General features: G+C 42.7%; 1 protein-coding gene across 4 annotated transcripts in view; it reads left to right on the top strand.

Moving 5' to 3' along the window:
- Positions 1 to 13,526, top strand: part of ITPK1 (inositol-tetrakisphosphate 1-kinase) — a 243,707-nt gene that overhangs the window by 200,436 nt on the left and 29,745 nt on the right. For all 4 annotated transcript variants that reach the window (XM_077819302.1, XM_077819299.1, XM_077819300.1 and 1 more), the window contains one exon: positions 10,014 to 10,112. In XM_077819302.1, coding sequence (XP_077675428.1) covers positions 10,014 to 10,112 — 99 coding nt within the window. The remainder of the gene's footprint in view (positions 1 to 10,013; positions 10,113 to 13,526) is intronic.

The following is a 13,526-nucleotide window of genomic DNA, read 5'->3' as shown; positions in this document are numbered from 1 at the left end:
CTTAAGTGTCTCCTACCCCAACCCCCAAGTTTAACGTGAATTTGCCTTGTTCTAAAACCATTCTTGACAGCCCTGAACTGTGATAGTTATAGTAGGTTTATATATTATTATGAGTTTATAATCCTGTTGTCTTTACTTTCAGGTATGGGTTTTAGCTTTCCCACTAGTATTCAGAGGTTCCAAATAATGCGCATTCATTATAGGTAGAGACTTGTGCTTATGTGGGTTTTTGGTTACATGTAGATACTCCATGCAAAATTGTAGCATTAATAGTGTTGAAGTTGAGGAATCCAACCCACAAAGCTAAGTATAACTCTGCCCCCTTGTGTCTTTGAATTATGGCACCAAATTCAGACTTAGTGTAACTCTCTTGCCTTCAGTGGAGTTGCACCATGGAATGAATTCAGCCAATGTCCTCTTTAATTCATTGTATTAATTAATAATTTATCTATAATACAATCTGGAATGTCTTATGTAGCCTTGCTACATAAGGTGTCGTAATAAGTAAGGTGTCGACGATACCGATCTTAAGACTTGACTTGATTTTTAAGCCTCAGTACTATTACAAACCAAAGTATATTTGAACAAAATCTGTTCTGCTGGTGTTAAGTTGTGCATGCACAGAAATACTGAGTGGAATTTATGAAACAAATAAGAGATTTTTGGGGGTATTTTTTTTAACACTGCTCAAAAATGGCTGAATAGATTTTTCTGAAACTTTAAAAAAAAAAAAAAAAAAAGCCTCTTGGCTTAGCTGTGACTTTTTAAATTTTATTTATGATCAGATCCATTTTTATAGCAGAAATCTTATAAAACTTGTTTTACAACTTGAGATAATATCAGTATTATACAGAAATACACAATTATAAATTGACCTATGGAAGGCTTTAAAGCTACATTGACAAGACTTGCTACCAGTCTTTCTTCTTTGTGATATTGATTACATATTGTGAATGATGCTTCTCATCTTCTCCTTCTGTCTTTTTAGTAGATAGTGTCAATTAAAGTCTTTCATCTCATGTTGAGACCCAAGCTTCTAGTTTTTCTTGCATTTAGGCATTTAACACGTTTATTAGTTGCCGTATCAAAACTCTACACAATATTAAGATTTTCTTCTCCTTCCTCCCATCTGTTTTACTTATTTTATATCTTAATCTTGAGTTTAACTTTGACTGTTGTTGAAGAGATTTCTCTTTCTTAGTATTCAAAAAAATTTACATAAAAAATTCCATTTGTGAAAGCTGTGAGCAACTGCAAAAGGGGGTGTTCGGATGAAACCTGTTTTTCAAATTTAACTGTGGCTGTCACTATAGTAACTGTGTAATGATTCCATGTATTCTGAATGAGGAGGAGACCATCGTATAGCCTATATCTGCACTGCAATTAAACACCTGCGGCAGGGCTCAGGCTGCAGGTCTGTAAAATTGCAGTTTAAACGTTTGGGCTCGGGCTGGAGCCCAAGCTCTGAGACCCCAGGAAGGGGAGAATTCTAGAGCCCAGGATCCAACCCAGCCTGAACGTCTACGCCGCAAGTTCAAAGCCCGACAGCCCAACTCCTGTGAGACGGGCCAGCCACAGGTGTTTAATTGCAGCGTAGACATACCCTTGGTGGTTTAAAATGAGAAGGCCTCAACCTAAAGTAAACTGGCTACTAACAAAGGAAATCTGCTAGGTTTTTTTCCAGTTGAAAGTGAATTCCAGGGGCGGGGGAAACGTTTGTTGAAGTTCACCTTTCCTCCACATGGTGTATTAGGACGACGATATGTGGCACTGACTAGATCAATAGCTGCACGTCCTTCATAACCCCATGGGAGTGGAGTGCAGTTGTGGCAGTCTGTGAAAGTGATAATGAAATGCAGTTTACTGGAAAACTCCAGGTTTAAGCTTCTTGAAGTCATAGGGCCAAGTATTCTGTCGATTTAAAGAAGGGCTTTTCTCTGGTAAAGACTGAGGATTCAGAACTGTTGTTCCTTCTAACAAATCTCTTGTGATTGTTACTTTTGATTTGGGAGCCTTTGAGAGTGAATAAACTGAACCAGTGGTACTGAGTTATGGAAATTGCCTATTTATTTTAATGACTGTTTACAAAGGAGGCCAAGACTTCAGGAGCATTCCCTTTACTGTATATTGTGTGTATTTTATCATACAGAATCATATCATATTTTATCAACCCACCCTATTTCTTCAAAGCAGTCCCCACAGCCTCTACAGCCAAATGTAGAGTCTCACAGGGAAGCTGTTGCCATCTTTATAACTAGCTAGGAAAAAAAGATGGTAAATAAGCAGCACCAAGCTCTTTCAGAAAGGTGGATTCTGTAAATAAATAGTTTGGCTCTCAGAGTTGTGTTACAGATTGAGTCTTTCTGGTGGATCTGTAGAGATTAGTTTTTGGCAGCTAAAATTCACAGATTAAAACTGTCTATGGGGCAGAGTGTTAATTTGCTATAATAACCTTAATAATGATTTGCATTTCCGTAGTGCCTTTCATCTAAGTAGCTCAGAGTTTTGGGAGCCCTTTTTACTTAAGCCTCACAACACCCATGTGAAGTTAGTATTCTCCTCATATGCAGATGGGAAATCTGAGGCACAGCTAAGTGAGGTGATTTAGCCAGTTGCACAGTGAAGCAATGGTGGTGCTGGGACTAGAACACAGGTCTCCTGGTTCTCTATTCTATTCCTTAATCACTCAGCAGTGAAGATTTAAGGGAGGCTGTTGTGACTATGGGTCTGGATGCTGGAGTCCGGAGCGTTAGTGGTGTTGGTGTCCCAGTGCATTATTTCCAGTCACAGGCTTTGCAGTACCCTGATGGGAAATCCCTGGCCTTTAGAAGGAGAACTAATCCCTTTTTGTACTTGGATTGGGATAAATAAAGCCACTTGGTTGCACCTTGTATGGTCATGATGAAGCTTTCAGTGTTTTTGCTGGAGGTTCCCCCTGTAGAAAGCTATTCTTCTCTTTTAAAAGCTACTTTGCTGAAAGCTTCAGACGGTGCTACAGCCATGGTCCTAGGGATGTTAATTGTTCTCATCCTAGCTTGACTTTTCTAGACGTGATAGATGGGAGGGACTCGTGTAGCTTCCAGAAATAGTTGTTCCACACAAATGGGTAGTAAGAACTTGAGATCAGAATTCTTCTCTGGAAAAGTGTGTCTCTGTATCCACTTTGCCATCATACTATGTCTGCAGTACTTGGATTCTGCTGATATTTTTTTTGACGTGTTGATACTTTGCTTCACAAAACTTAAGGATCATAGAAGTTAGAGAAGTTGTATCATCTGGTGCTTTGTCCAGTTTGGTTTTTATAGTCCCAAGCATTGAGACTTCCACCACATCTCACTGCCAGAAAAAAAATTTTCCTGACCAATATTCAATCTACATTTTTCTTTTTTATTAATTGCATTTCATTGCTTGTAGCAGTATCCTTGCATGTCACCCAAAATAATTCCCTTCTTGGTGTTTATACCCCTCCGGTTCTCTGTCGCCCTCCATTCCTCTTATTTGTTGTTTGGCCAAGTTATTCTTCTACTCTTTCTTCATAGGTCAGTTTCTCCAGCTCCCAGATCGTTTTTTGGCTTCCGTGTGAACTACCTCCAATTTTTCTATCTTTCTGAGAAAGTGATACCCAGAACTGAATGTCAGATTCCAGGTGCAGCAGAGCCATAGAGAGAGAGAGCCATAGAGTGCTACATCGTCACTTACTGCCTGTTGGTATATGCAGCCTGCTTTCCCAAGCACACTTATCACCTGCATCCAAAGTGGGAAGGGGGTAGAGCAGTGGTTCTCAACCTATTTACCATTGTGGGCCACGTATGCAGCTCTGTGTGTGTTATGTGGGTCACATCCACACAATATATATACTACCTGTATGGCCCTGACGATGTCACATGGGCCGAAGCAGTGTGCTGATTGAGTCGCAGGTTGAGAACCCCTGGGGTAGAACAATGGAAGGAAAAGAAATGATGATGAAAAGAGACTGGGAAAGAAGGAGGGGGAGAGAGAGAGAGAGAACAAAATTTAAAAAATGGGGTAGGGGAGGGAAGGAGCCTTGTCAGAGTAGAGTCTTGAAGAGAAAGAGGAAGGGGGGTGTCAAGGTTCCTCCCCCACTCTGAACTCTAGGGTACAGATGTGGGGACCTGCATGAAAACCTCCTAAGCTTACTTTTACCAGCTTAGGTTAAAACTTCTCCAAGGTACAAATTAATTTTATCCTTTGTCCTTGGAATATCCACTGCCACCACCAAACTCTAACTGGGTTTACTGGGAAACGCAGTTTGGACACGTCTTTCCCCCCAAAATCCTCCCAACCCTTGCACCCCACTACCTGGGAAAGGTTTGGTAAAAATCCTCACCAATTTGCATAGGTGACCACAGACCCAAACCCTTGGATCTGAGAACAATGAAAAAGCATTCAGTTTTCAAACAAGAAGACTTTTAATAGAAATAGAAGTAGATAGGAGTAAAGGAATCACCCCTGTAAAATCAGGATGGTAGATACCTTACAGGGTAATTAGATTCAAAACATAGAGAATCTCTCTAGGCAAAACCTTAAGTTACAAAAAAGACACACAGACAGAAATAGTCATTCTATTCAGCACAATTCTTTTCTCAGCCATTTAAAGAAATCATAATCTAACGCATACCTAGCTAGACTACTTACTAGAAGTTCTAAGACTCCATTCCTGTTCTATCCCCAGCAAAAGCAGCATACCAACAGACACACAGACCCTTTGTTTTTCTCCCTCCTCCCAGCTTTTGAAAGTATCTTGTCTCCTCATTGGTCATTTTGGTCAGGTGCCAGCGAGGTTACCTTTAGCTTCTTAACCCTTTACAGGTGAGAGGATTTTTCCTCTGGCCAGGAGGGATTTTAAAGGGGTTTACCCTTCCCTTTATATTTATGACAGGGGGGTTAGAGAAAATATAGTCTGAGCAAAAGCAGATGCTGCAGAAAACGTATCAAGATATAAAATGAAAAATAAGGACAAAGGGGGGAGAGAACAAGAAGGCACATTGATATTTCAGCTGTGATTTAATGGTAGTGCTGTTTCAAATAGCAACGACAAAAATTCTAAAACTATATCCAGCACTGGATTGGATGCAAGACTAACCCTCTACCCCCTTTAGATGTAGTGAAGGTGAGCCTCTCAGGCTTGATCCACGTCAGTATTCTTTTTCTTGCTTTGTTTGTTTTTCTTCGTTTGTTTTAAGTTGACAGATTCTCTGATCTGGCCAAGTTGCATCCTGGTTGTGTTTCCAAATTCAGGTCTCTGACATAGGCTGCCATTGTACTAAAAACAAACAAAAGAGCCTTCTGTAATGCCCAGTTCAGAGTGAGTAAAAACAGGGCTTAAGAACTTAGTGAGTCTCTTACATCATGGCATTCCTTCGATTTTTAAAGAGATCTCTTCACTGACTTCCTTGTTTTAGTAAATGCTGGGGAAAGATATTGTTAACAATTCTGTTTATCAGGGATTGAATTTATTATCTTTTCTTTAATCATTATTATAAATAAATTAGCCCTGAAGATTTCCAGGAGAAAAGAATCCTAGATTGTAGTTCCCCTGCAGTCAGTGGTTAGTGCTTAACAATATTCTTTAGATATTGAAGCCAGTAAATGTTTAGGTTTTGTAGTAAGAAAAATGAACATTTAAAAATGGTCCCTCCTTATTTAACAGTCTGCTCCCTCTTGCTTCAGTTATCGTAGGTCATCCATAAACCCCGGTGACTTGCGTGGATGGAACTGGGAAATGGGACATATGTCTACACAGCAACTAGACACCCACAGCTGGCCTGTGCCAGCTGACTCAGGCTCCCAGGGCTTGGGCTGCAGGGTTGTTTTTGTTGCTGTGTAGACTTCCATGTGCAGGCTGGAGCCTGAGCTCTGAGACCCTGCCATTTGTTCAGTAGCAGAGGACAAAAGCTTATACTGTCCTTCAAAACAGTCAGTATTTCTGTTGGGTGACCAATGCTCTTCGTTATGGTCTGATCAGAACTGCTTGACATTTTTCCTTGGAATATTTCTTTTGATGAAAAATGGCCTTTTTTCCATAACCATTTTCAATTCTTTTAAAATTTTCCAGCGTGTGGATGAAAATATAAAACTGAAAATTGTTTGGCTTTTGAAAACCACCAAATCAAGTGTTGTTTGTTGGGGAAAAAATGGAAAATTTTGATGAATTTGTTTTTAAATGTGCAGCAAATACTTATCATTTCCTGACCAGCCATAGTTTTGATAATTGAATCTTTATGCATGATGGGAGGCAGAAGGAACCCACTTTGACTTTAAAATCCCAAGCTGAGTGCTGAGGGCTGGAATTCAGAAAAGTCACTTGTACACTAAGGCAATTTTATATTTAGCCATTGTGAGAGAATGAACAACGAATCCTCCCCAGATCTACCATTGAAAAACATTCTTTGGCAATCACACTTTAACGTGAAGCTCTAATCTGAAAAGTGACTGTAAAAGTGGCACCATCTCCTGTTATCTATGTGTACTGAGTTATAGCTACTCACTTTCCTGACAAAAGTAAATTTAACATAACTACTTTTTACTTCTATTAGACATGCAGAACTAACACAGCTCTAGAAGAGGTGAGGTAGGTGTGTATATTGGGGAGGTGGCATCTACTTTTAGAAGATCTCAGAGCACTTTAAAAACATAATTACTTAGTCCTCAGTAGACCTTTCTGAGTAATGCAAATAATTATTATCCTCTTGTTTACAGATAGGAGTAATAATGCCCCAGTGTCACAGAGTGAGTCCGTGGCAGAGCCAGGAATAGAACACAGGACTCCTGACTCCCATTCCTCTGCTCTCATCTCTAGACCAGTTCTTGTTATGGCCATTGTTATCCTCTTGATGGTGGTTTCCTGTGGCAACCGGAAACCATTTTTTGACTGAGAAACAGAGAGAACATCCAATAATGCCCGATGCTGGAATGCATTGCCACAATGGGTTAAATGTACCTTGAGGTGCTTGTTTACACAGGGTTTGGCTTATGTGACATAACTGGGTCTCTCAGTTTCATGCTGATGAGAACCAGGATCGAGATCAGCCATCAAACACTAAATTTGCATACTGTCTCACATGGGTTCTGATGCTGAGCAGCTGCACCGAGCTTGCTTTCCCTCTGATAACGGAGGCTTGGTGGAGAAAGCAGGATGCTTTCATCAGAAAGCTGTGGAGCATGTGTGCAGCCACAGAATAGACAGTAATTGGTGACTAGCAGCTGTTTATTTTTATTTTATTTTATTTTATTGAGAAAAAAAACAACCACTTTTAAAATCTGCAATATGTGCAGTTAATTCTGAGAAGTAGCTTTCTGTTCTTGAGGCCAGTCTGGGATCTTAAGCTTGGGTGGATGGCAGTGCTTTCCCACTGAGTTATAGGTCTGCTCCAATGGATTCAGCAAGTAAGAATCCTGCCCTTGATGGTGGTGTGGGAGGATTGGGGGCTTACTGTCATCCAAGTCAGCAATTCAGAAGCATCAGGACCACTCTGAAGTTCTAGCAGTTTTCATTTTCTCTTTCATTCTTTGTTGATCCAGCTGGTTCTTTTAAGCACTGAAGTCAAAGAAATTATAAGGACTTCTCTCTTGCCCCCTCCCCATGTGTCATGTGACTGGCAAGAACATTGCAGCGTACCAATATCAATTGCTAGTTAGCATGGGAAATAAATGGAAGAAAGTGAGATGGAATCCTATATCCTTTTGAATATGAAATCACTGAAAGCAAGAGTTATTTGTGAGCTTCAAGCATATGGGTGAGAAAACAGCCAAAGCCAAAGTTGTTCCCACGTGTCCATAAGCTAAATCTGATTCCTCAAATTAATCCAAGTAAAGAAACTTTACTCTGGCAGAAGCTTGTAAATATTACAGTACCTGTCACTTTTGGATGCTGTTTTCTGTTTTCATAGCAATGAGCTGAAAGCTTTGAAGTATGGGAAGTTTTGTTTTGACTTTTAGAAATTGACCTCAAAGCATCAATCTCTTTATACATCTGCTCCTTTCAGGCTACATGAAAATAGACCCTTAATTTTTTCAGGCGAAAACTTTTTATGATAACAGCATGGTTTAATGGTGAGAACTATAAACCAGGAACTCCTGAGGTATACTCCCAGCTCCAGTGCCCCCTCTCTCTGTAAGCTTTAATGCTTAATTTTTCCCATTTGTAAGCTGGTGGCAATGCTATACCTATCCTCAAAGGAGTAGGAGGATTAATTTAGTCAATGTTTGTAAAGAAATGTCCAGATGTAAAGCGCCATGTAAATACTAAGAATTACAATGCTCATCTTTTAGACACTACATTCTTGAGAACAGACAGTGTCCTTTTATTCTGTTTGTGCAGTGCCTATGACAGAGACCTCAACATGGTTAGCCGTTCTGAGCTATCACAATAACAAAGATAAATAGTAATAATTACATGTTAGCTTCACTTACTGCCAATCCAAATTTCTGGTTGATCCAAAAATGTAAATTATTTCTGACAGATGTACTGGTAACAATCTTTCTCCTCCTCTCCTATGTTGGTCTCCAGCTGATATTCAGAGGTGAAGCCTTCATTATTGCTGTTGAACTCTACTCTTTATTGTCACTTTTTGTTTGGTTATGTGTTGTTGTTTTTTTAAAGCCTCCTAATCAGCAGTGCTTAACTTCGGGCTTGTCTTTACTGCAAAGTTAACAAGTTATAACTTGAGTGTTGCCCCTAAGTCAACTCCTATCCACACCCAAAACCTTTAACTTAAGGGTCGATCTTCACTGCAGACTTAAGTCAGGCTCTTACTTCCATATTGTCCCTAGCTCCTATCCACACACACACAACCCTTTCACCTGAGTGTGGTGGCCCTTTCTAGTAGGGTGATGTGAATTGGATAGGATAGCCCCGAAATGCAGAGTTCAAGTCCTGATCCTAGGCTGAATGATTCCGGGACATCTTTTATCCTGGATTCCCTGTGGCACTGCTCAGAGCTTGCCCAAGGCTCAGGGGCAGTGCCAGTCTCTTGCCAGTGGTGGGACGAGGGCTGAGGTGGACCTTAGCACCCCCCAACCCCCGCCTCGAGGCCCCGCCCCCGCTCCTCCTTTCCCCTTCCCACTGAGGCCCTGCTGACAGGCCAGAATCTGGAGCTGAGCAGTAGTAAGAGCCGCCCAGGCTCGGAGGGAAGAGGAGGAACAGGGGTAGGGCCTTGGAGGCAGCGGGGCTCCTGCAGGTGTCCCATTTTTGCCTTTTGAAAAGGTGGTCACTCTGCTTTCAACCCAGGCTACCTGTCTCATCTGGGGCTATAGGCTAAAGCCTATATGCTGCTTACACTTGGGCTGGTAACCCCCCAACTTTGCAGTGTGGATGCAGGCTAATCAATTCTGCCACTACTAGTCCTTGCCTTCTCCCCCCATTACCCCAACTCCCACCCCCATGTGCCCAGAAGGACAGACAAGTTCTCACACAATTCACTAGGAAAGAATCCTAGAGAGGCTCAGCTTACTGCGATGCTAGTAACCGTGGGATATGACCACAGAAGTCCTACAGCAGCTGTGTGGCTACAATTAAGTTGACATACTAAAGTCTGGCTTTGCAGTGTGGCTGCTCATATGTGGGCTAGGCTAACCTGGGTTCTGATCACCTGGAGTGAAGATATGCAGTCACTTAGACTCTTGAGAATTTTACCTTAAAGCAATAGTTTGTGAGCCAAGATTTGGGCTCTGTTCTGTGCTGTGTCCTTGGATGCGTAATATGCAGCTAAATTTTCAAAAGTGGGCAGTGATTCTGTGTGGCTACTTGTGAACATTTTGTCCTTTCATTTCTGTTTCCTTCAAAGAGAGTCTGTAAATTGGGGCCTTTATCCATTCTAAGGATCCCAGAGTCCCAAATCCATGTTTGATGAATGATCTTACAAGTGTTCTGCTTTAATCTCTTAGTGGAATAACTAGGAAGGAAAACAGCTACTGTGGAGAGAGCCAGTAATGACCTGAACTGGGAGACAAAAGCTCCAGATTTCCATTTGACTCCTCTTTTTGTCTTGCAGATGAGAGGATCTGTTCACCACCCTTTATGGAGCTGACAAGCGCCTGTGGAGAAGACACCTTGCAGGTCATAGAGAAGAATGGACTAGCATTCCCATTCAGTATGTAAACAGGCTTTTTATCACTTCTCCTAGTATATTCTGAACGTTTGTCCCTAAAGAACACTGTACCCAATGTAGAACTGCATGATTCTTTGTCAGGGACACTAGAACCTTTCTATAATTAGCACTGTTAAACTGAACAGTTGGTGTCTAGAATAACGTCTCTCCCCACAAGCTTTTGAAGAGCTCCATACAGATGTTCTCTACCTCAAACACCTCACTGCGGTAAACAAAGCCATGTTCTTGGGAAATGCTCATAGTCCTATCCTGAAGGATGACCCAACACTCTCACAAATCTTGGGAGACAGGCCAGTCCTTGCCTACAGACAGCCCCCCAACCTGAAGCAAATACTCACCAACAACCACATACCGCACAGCAGAACCACTAACCCAGGAACCTATCCTTGCAACAAAGCCCGTTGCCAACTGTGCCCACATATCTATTCAGGCGACACCATCAAAGGGCCTAATAACATCAGCCACACTATCAGAGGCTCGTTCACCTGCACATCCACCAATGTGATATATGCCATCATGTGCCAGCAATGCCCCTCTGCCATGTACATTGGTCAAACTGGACAATCTCTACGTAAAAGAATAAATGGATACAAATCAGATGTCAAGAATTATAACATTCATAAACCAGTCGGAGAACACTTCAATCTCTCTGGTCACGCAATCACAGACATGAAGGTCGCTGTCTTACAACAAAAAAACTTCAAATCCAGACTCCAGCGAGAAACTGCTGAATTGGAATTCATTTACAAATTGGATACTGTTAATTTAGGCTTAAATAGAGACTGGGAGTAGCTAAGTCATTATGCAAGGTAGCCTATTTCCCCTTGTTTTTTTATACCCCTCCCCCCCCGACATTCTGGTTAAACTTGGATTTATTCTGGAAATGGCCCACCCTGATTATCATGCACATTGTAAGGAGAGTGGTCAGTTTGGATGAGCTATTGCCAGCAGGAGAGTGAGTTTGTGTGGGGGTGGGGGGGTGAGAGAACCTGGATTTGTGCTGGAAATGGCCCACCTTGATTATCATTTTAAAGAGAGTGGTCACTTTGGATGGGCTATTACCAGCAGGAGAGTGAATTTGTGTGTGGGGGGGGGGGAGGGGGGCGGAGGGTGAGAAAACCTGGATTTGTGCTGGAAATGGCCCAACTTGATGATCACTTTAGATAAGCTATTACCAACAGGACAGTGGGGTGGGAGGAGGTATTGTTTCATATTCTCTGTGTATATATAAAGTCTGCTGCAGTTTCCACGGTATGCATCCGATGAAGTGAGCTGTAGCTCACGAAAGCTCATGCTCAAATAAATTGGTTAGTCTCTAAGGTGCCACAAGTACTCCTTTTCTTTTTGCGAATACAGACTAACACGGCTGTTACTCTGAAATAGTTCTAACAGTTATACTGTTGTCTTGAACCTGCTCAGGAGCTTGCTCCCACCAGCCATGTTTGCTATTTTTCCTCAAGAGAATAATTTTTCCCCCTACCCCAAAATCCAGATGGAAAATATGCCCTTTAAATGCCAGGAAATTAAAAATAATAATAATAAAGTGTGTAAGGCAGGTTTGAGGGGCTGCAGCCTCAGGCAGCTGCAATAAGCTGATTGTCTCATTGTAACAGACATCCACACTGAGACTTTTTTTTATTCCTTTCCTCATTTGATACGGTCGGTGTAAAATGAACAGAAGTGGTGTCTGCTCTGTGTCTTCGCCTCCTGTACTAGGCTATGGCTACATAACGAGGCTTTTAGCGACATGACTGTACCACTACAGCTGTGCTGCTAAAAGGCGCGCAGGGTAGCTGCTGTGTGTCAGCCGGAGAGCGCTCACCTGCCAACAAAAAACTTCCACCCCCCATGAGCAGCAGCGGCTTTGTCAGCAGGAGAACTCTCCTGCCAACAAAGCGCTGTTCACACTGGCGCTTTTCATTGGTAAAAATGTTATTGTTCGGGGGGGGTGTTTTTTTTTTTAACACCCCTGAAAGACAAAAGTTTTGCCGACAAAGTGCCAGGGTAGACAAACCGTTAAGGTGCAGTACTTTGTTTGTAAGGTACTAAGGTAAAACAATTGTCGTATTGCCTGGCTGCCCTCTTCTCAAAATGAGATACAGATCTCATGAAGTTATATTGTGAAGCAACACCCTATAGCTAACTGAATGATTTTGACTCCCCACTTCATTCACATTATAGACTGGCTAACAGCAGTCTGGTTCTGCAGCACTGAGGTGGTCAAACTGCAAAGCAGTGGTTCCCAGACACTCGTACTGCAGTTTTGACGACCCCAAGGTTCAACAGCCAGAAGTCAGATCTTCCTTCCCCCCTCCCCCCGCCAAAAAAAAAACCCATGCAATCTTTTTAGAGAGAGATTATATTGTGGGGGGTTTTGTCTGTTTTTTTATTATTATTATTTTTTAACTCCACCTGCCCATCCCCAGTGTGTATGTGTGATGATAATTAGTGTTGTCCACTCTCTCAATTGTACTGGGTAAAGAGAATCCTCTCTGTAGGAGCTCCCATCCCCTGCTCAGCAATTAATTCTGCCCCCATCCCTCAAATCAATCCCACCCACCCCCCCCCCAGCTCCCATATCAGTTCTGCCCTCGCATCTGCCTATCGCATCAATTTCACCCTTCTAGCCTAACCTCTGCTGCTCCTGCAGCTCCTGGGTTCTTCACCCCACTCTTCCAGGTCCAGGGAGTAACAGCAGCTGGTTCCTCCCTTTCCCCCTTGTCAAGCCTGGTGTTGTAGGGTTGGAGGGAGGGAGCAGGCTGACCCATTGTTCACAGCTAGGCAGAGGGAAGAAGGGAGTGGAACTGCTCTGAATTGCTGAGAGCACTTACTGCTCCCTCGGGTGAGAATGGAGTGGGCTGGTGAAGAGAGGGAGACAGCTCTTCCTGCTTTATGCAGCAGTCCTGGCTGGCTGCTCTTCCCCAGAAAGCAGCAGGCAAGTGGGGAAGGCAGCCATTCAGAGCAGGTTTGCACAAGAGGACTGGAGCTGTTCACATGATTGCCAGGCTGACTTGAGCCCCGGCTGAAATCAAGTGACTCTCAAAGAAGTCACGAGAGTTATGAACACTGGCACTGCTATCTCAGGCTTTCGTAATTGGTGCCTTGTGCTGCCTTCCCACCTAAATGATCAGCTTCTGTGCTGAGCCCTCGGTGCTACTGCTGCCTGCCTTCTCCTGAGTTCTGTGTGCTCTAACCCAGTGTGTATCAACTCCAGTTCCAGAATAGCAGTTAAGAGACACGGATCTGGAGCAGTCCAAACTCCATGGCAATGGACAGCACATAGAGTTGAGACAGTGAGCCCTAGCGAGTCTAACTGGTACCGCTGAGGTCTTAGCCTGGTGAGCTGCTATATGGGTTGGGAACAGCTGGTACAAAGGGTTTTGTGTGTGGCCCATT

The sequence above is a fragment of the Eretmochelys imbricata genome, chromosome 6 (genome assembly GCF_965152235.1).
Source record: "Eretmochelys imbricata isolate rEreImb1 chromosome 6, rEreImb1.hap1, whole genome shotgun sequence".
Taxonomy (NCBI): Eukaryota; Metazoa; Chordata; order Testudines; family Cheloniidae; genus Eretmochelys; species Eretmochelys imbricata.
This window is presented reverse-complemented; position numbering and strand designations above follow the sequence as displayed.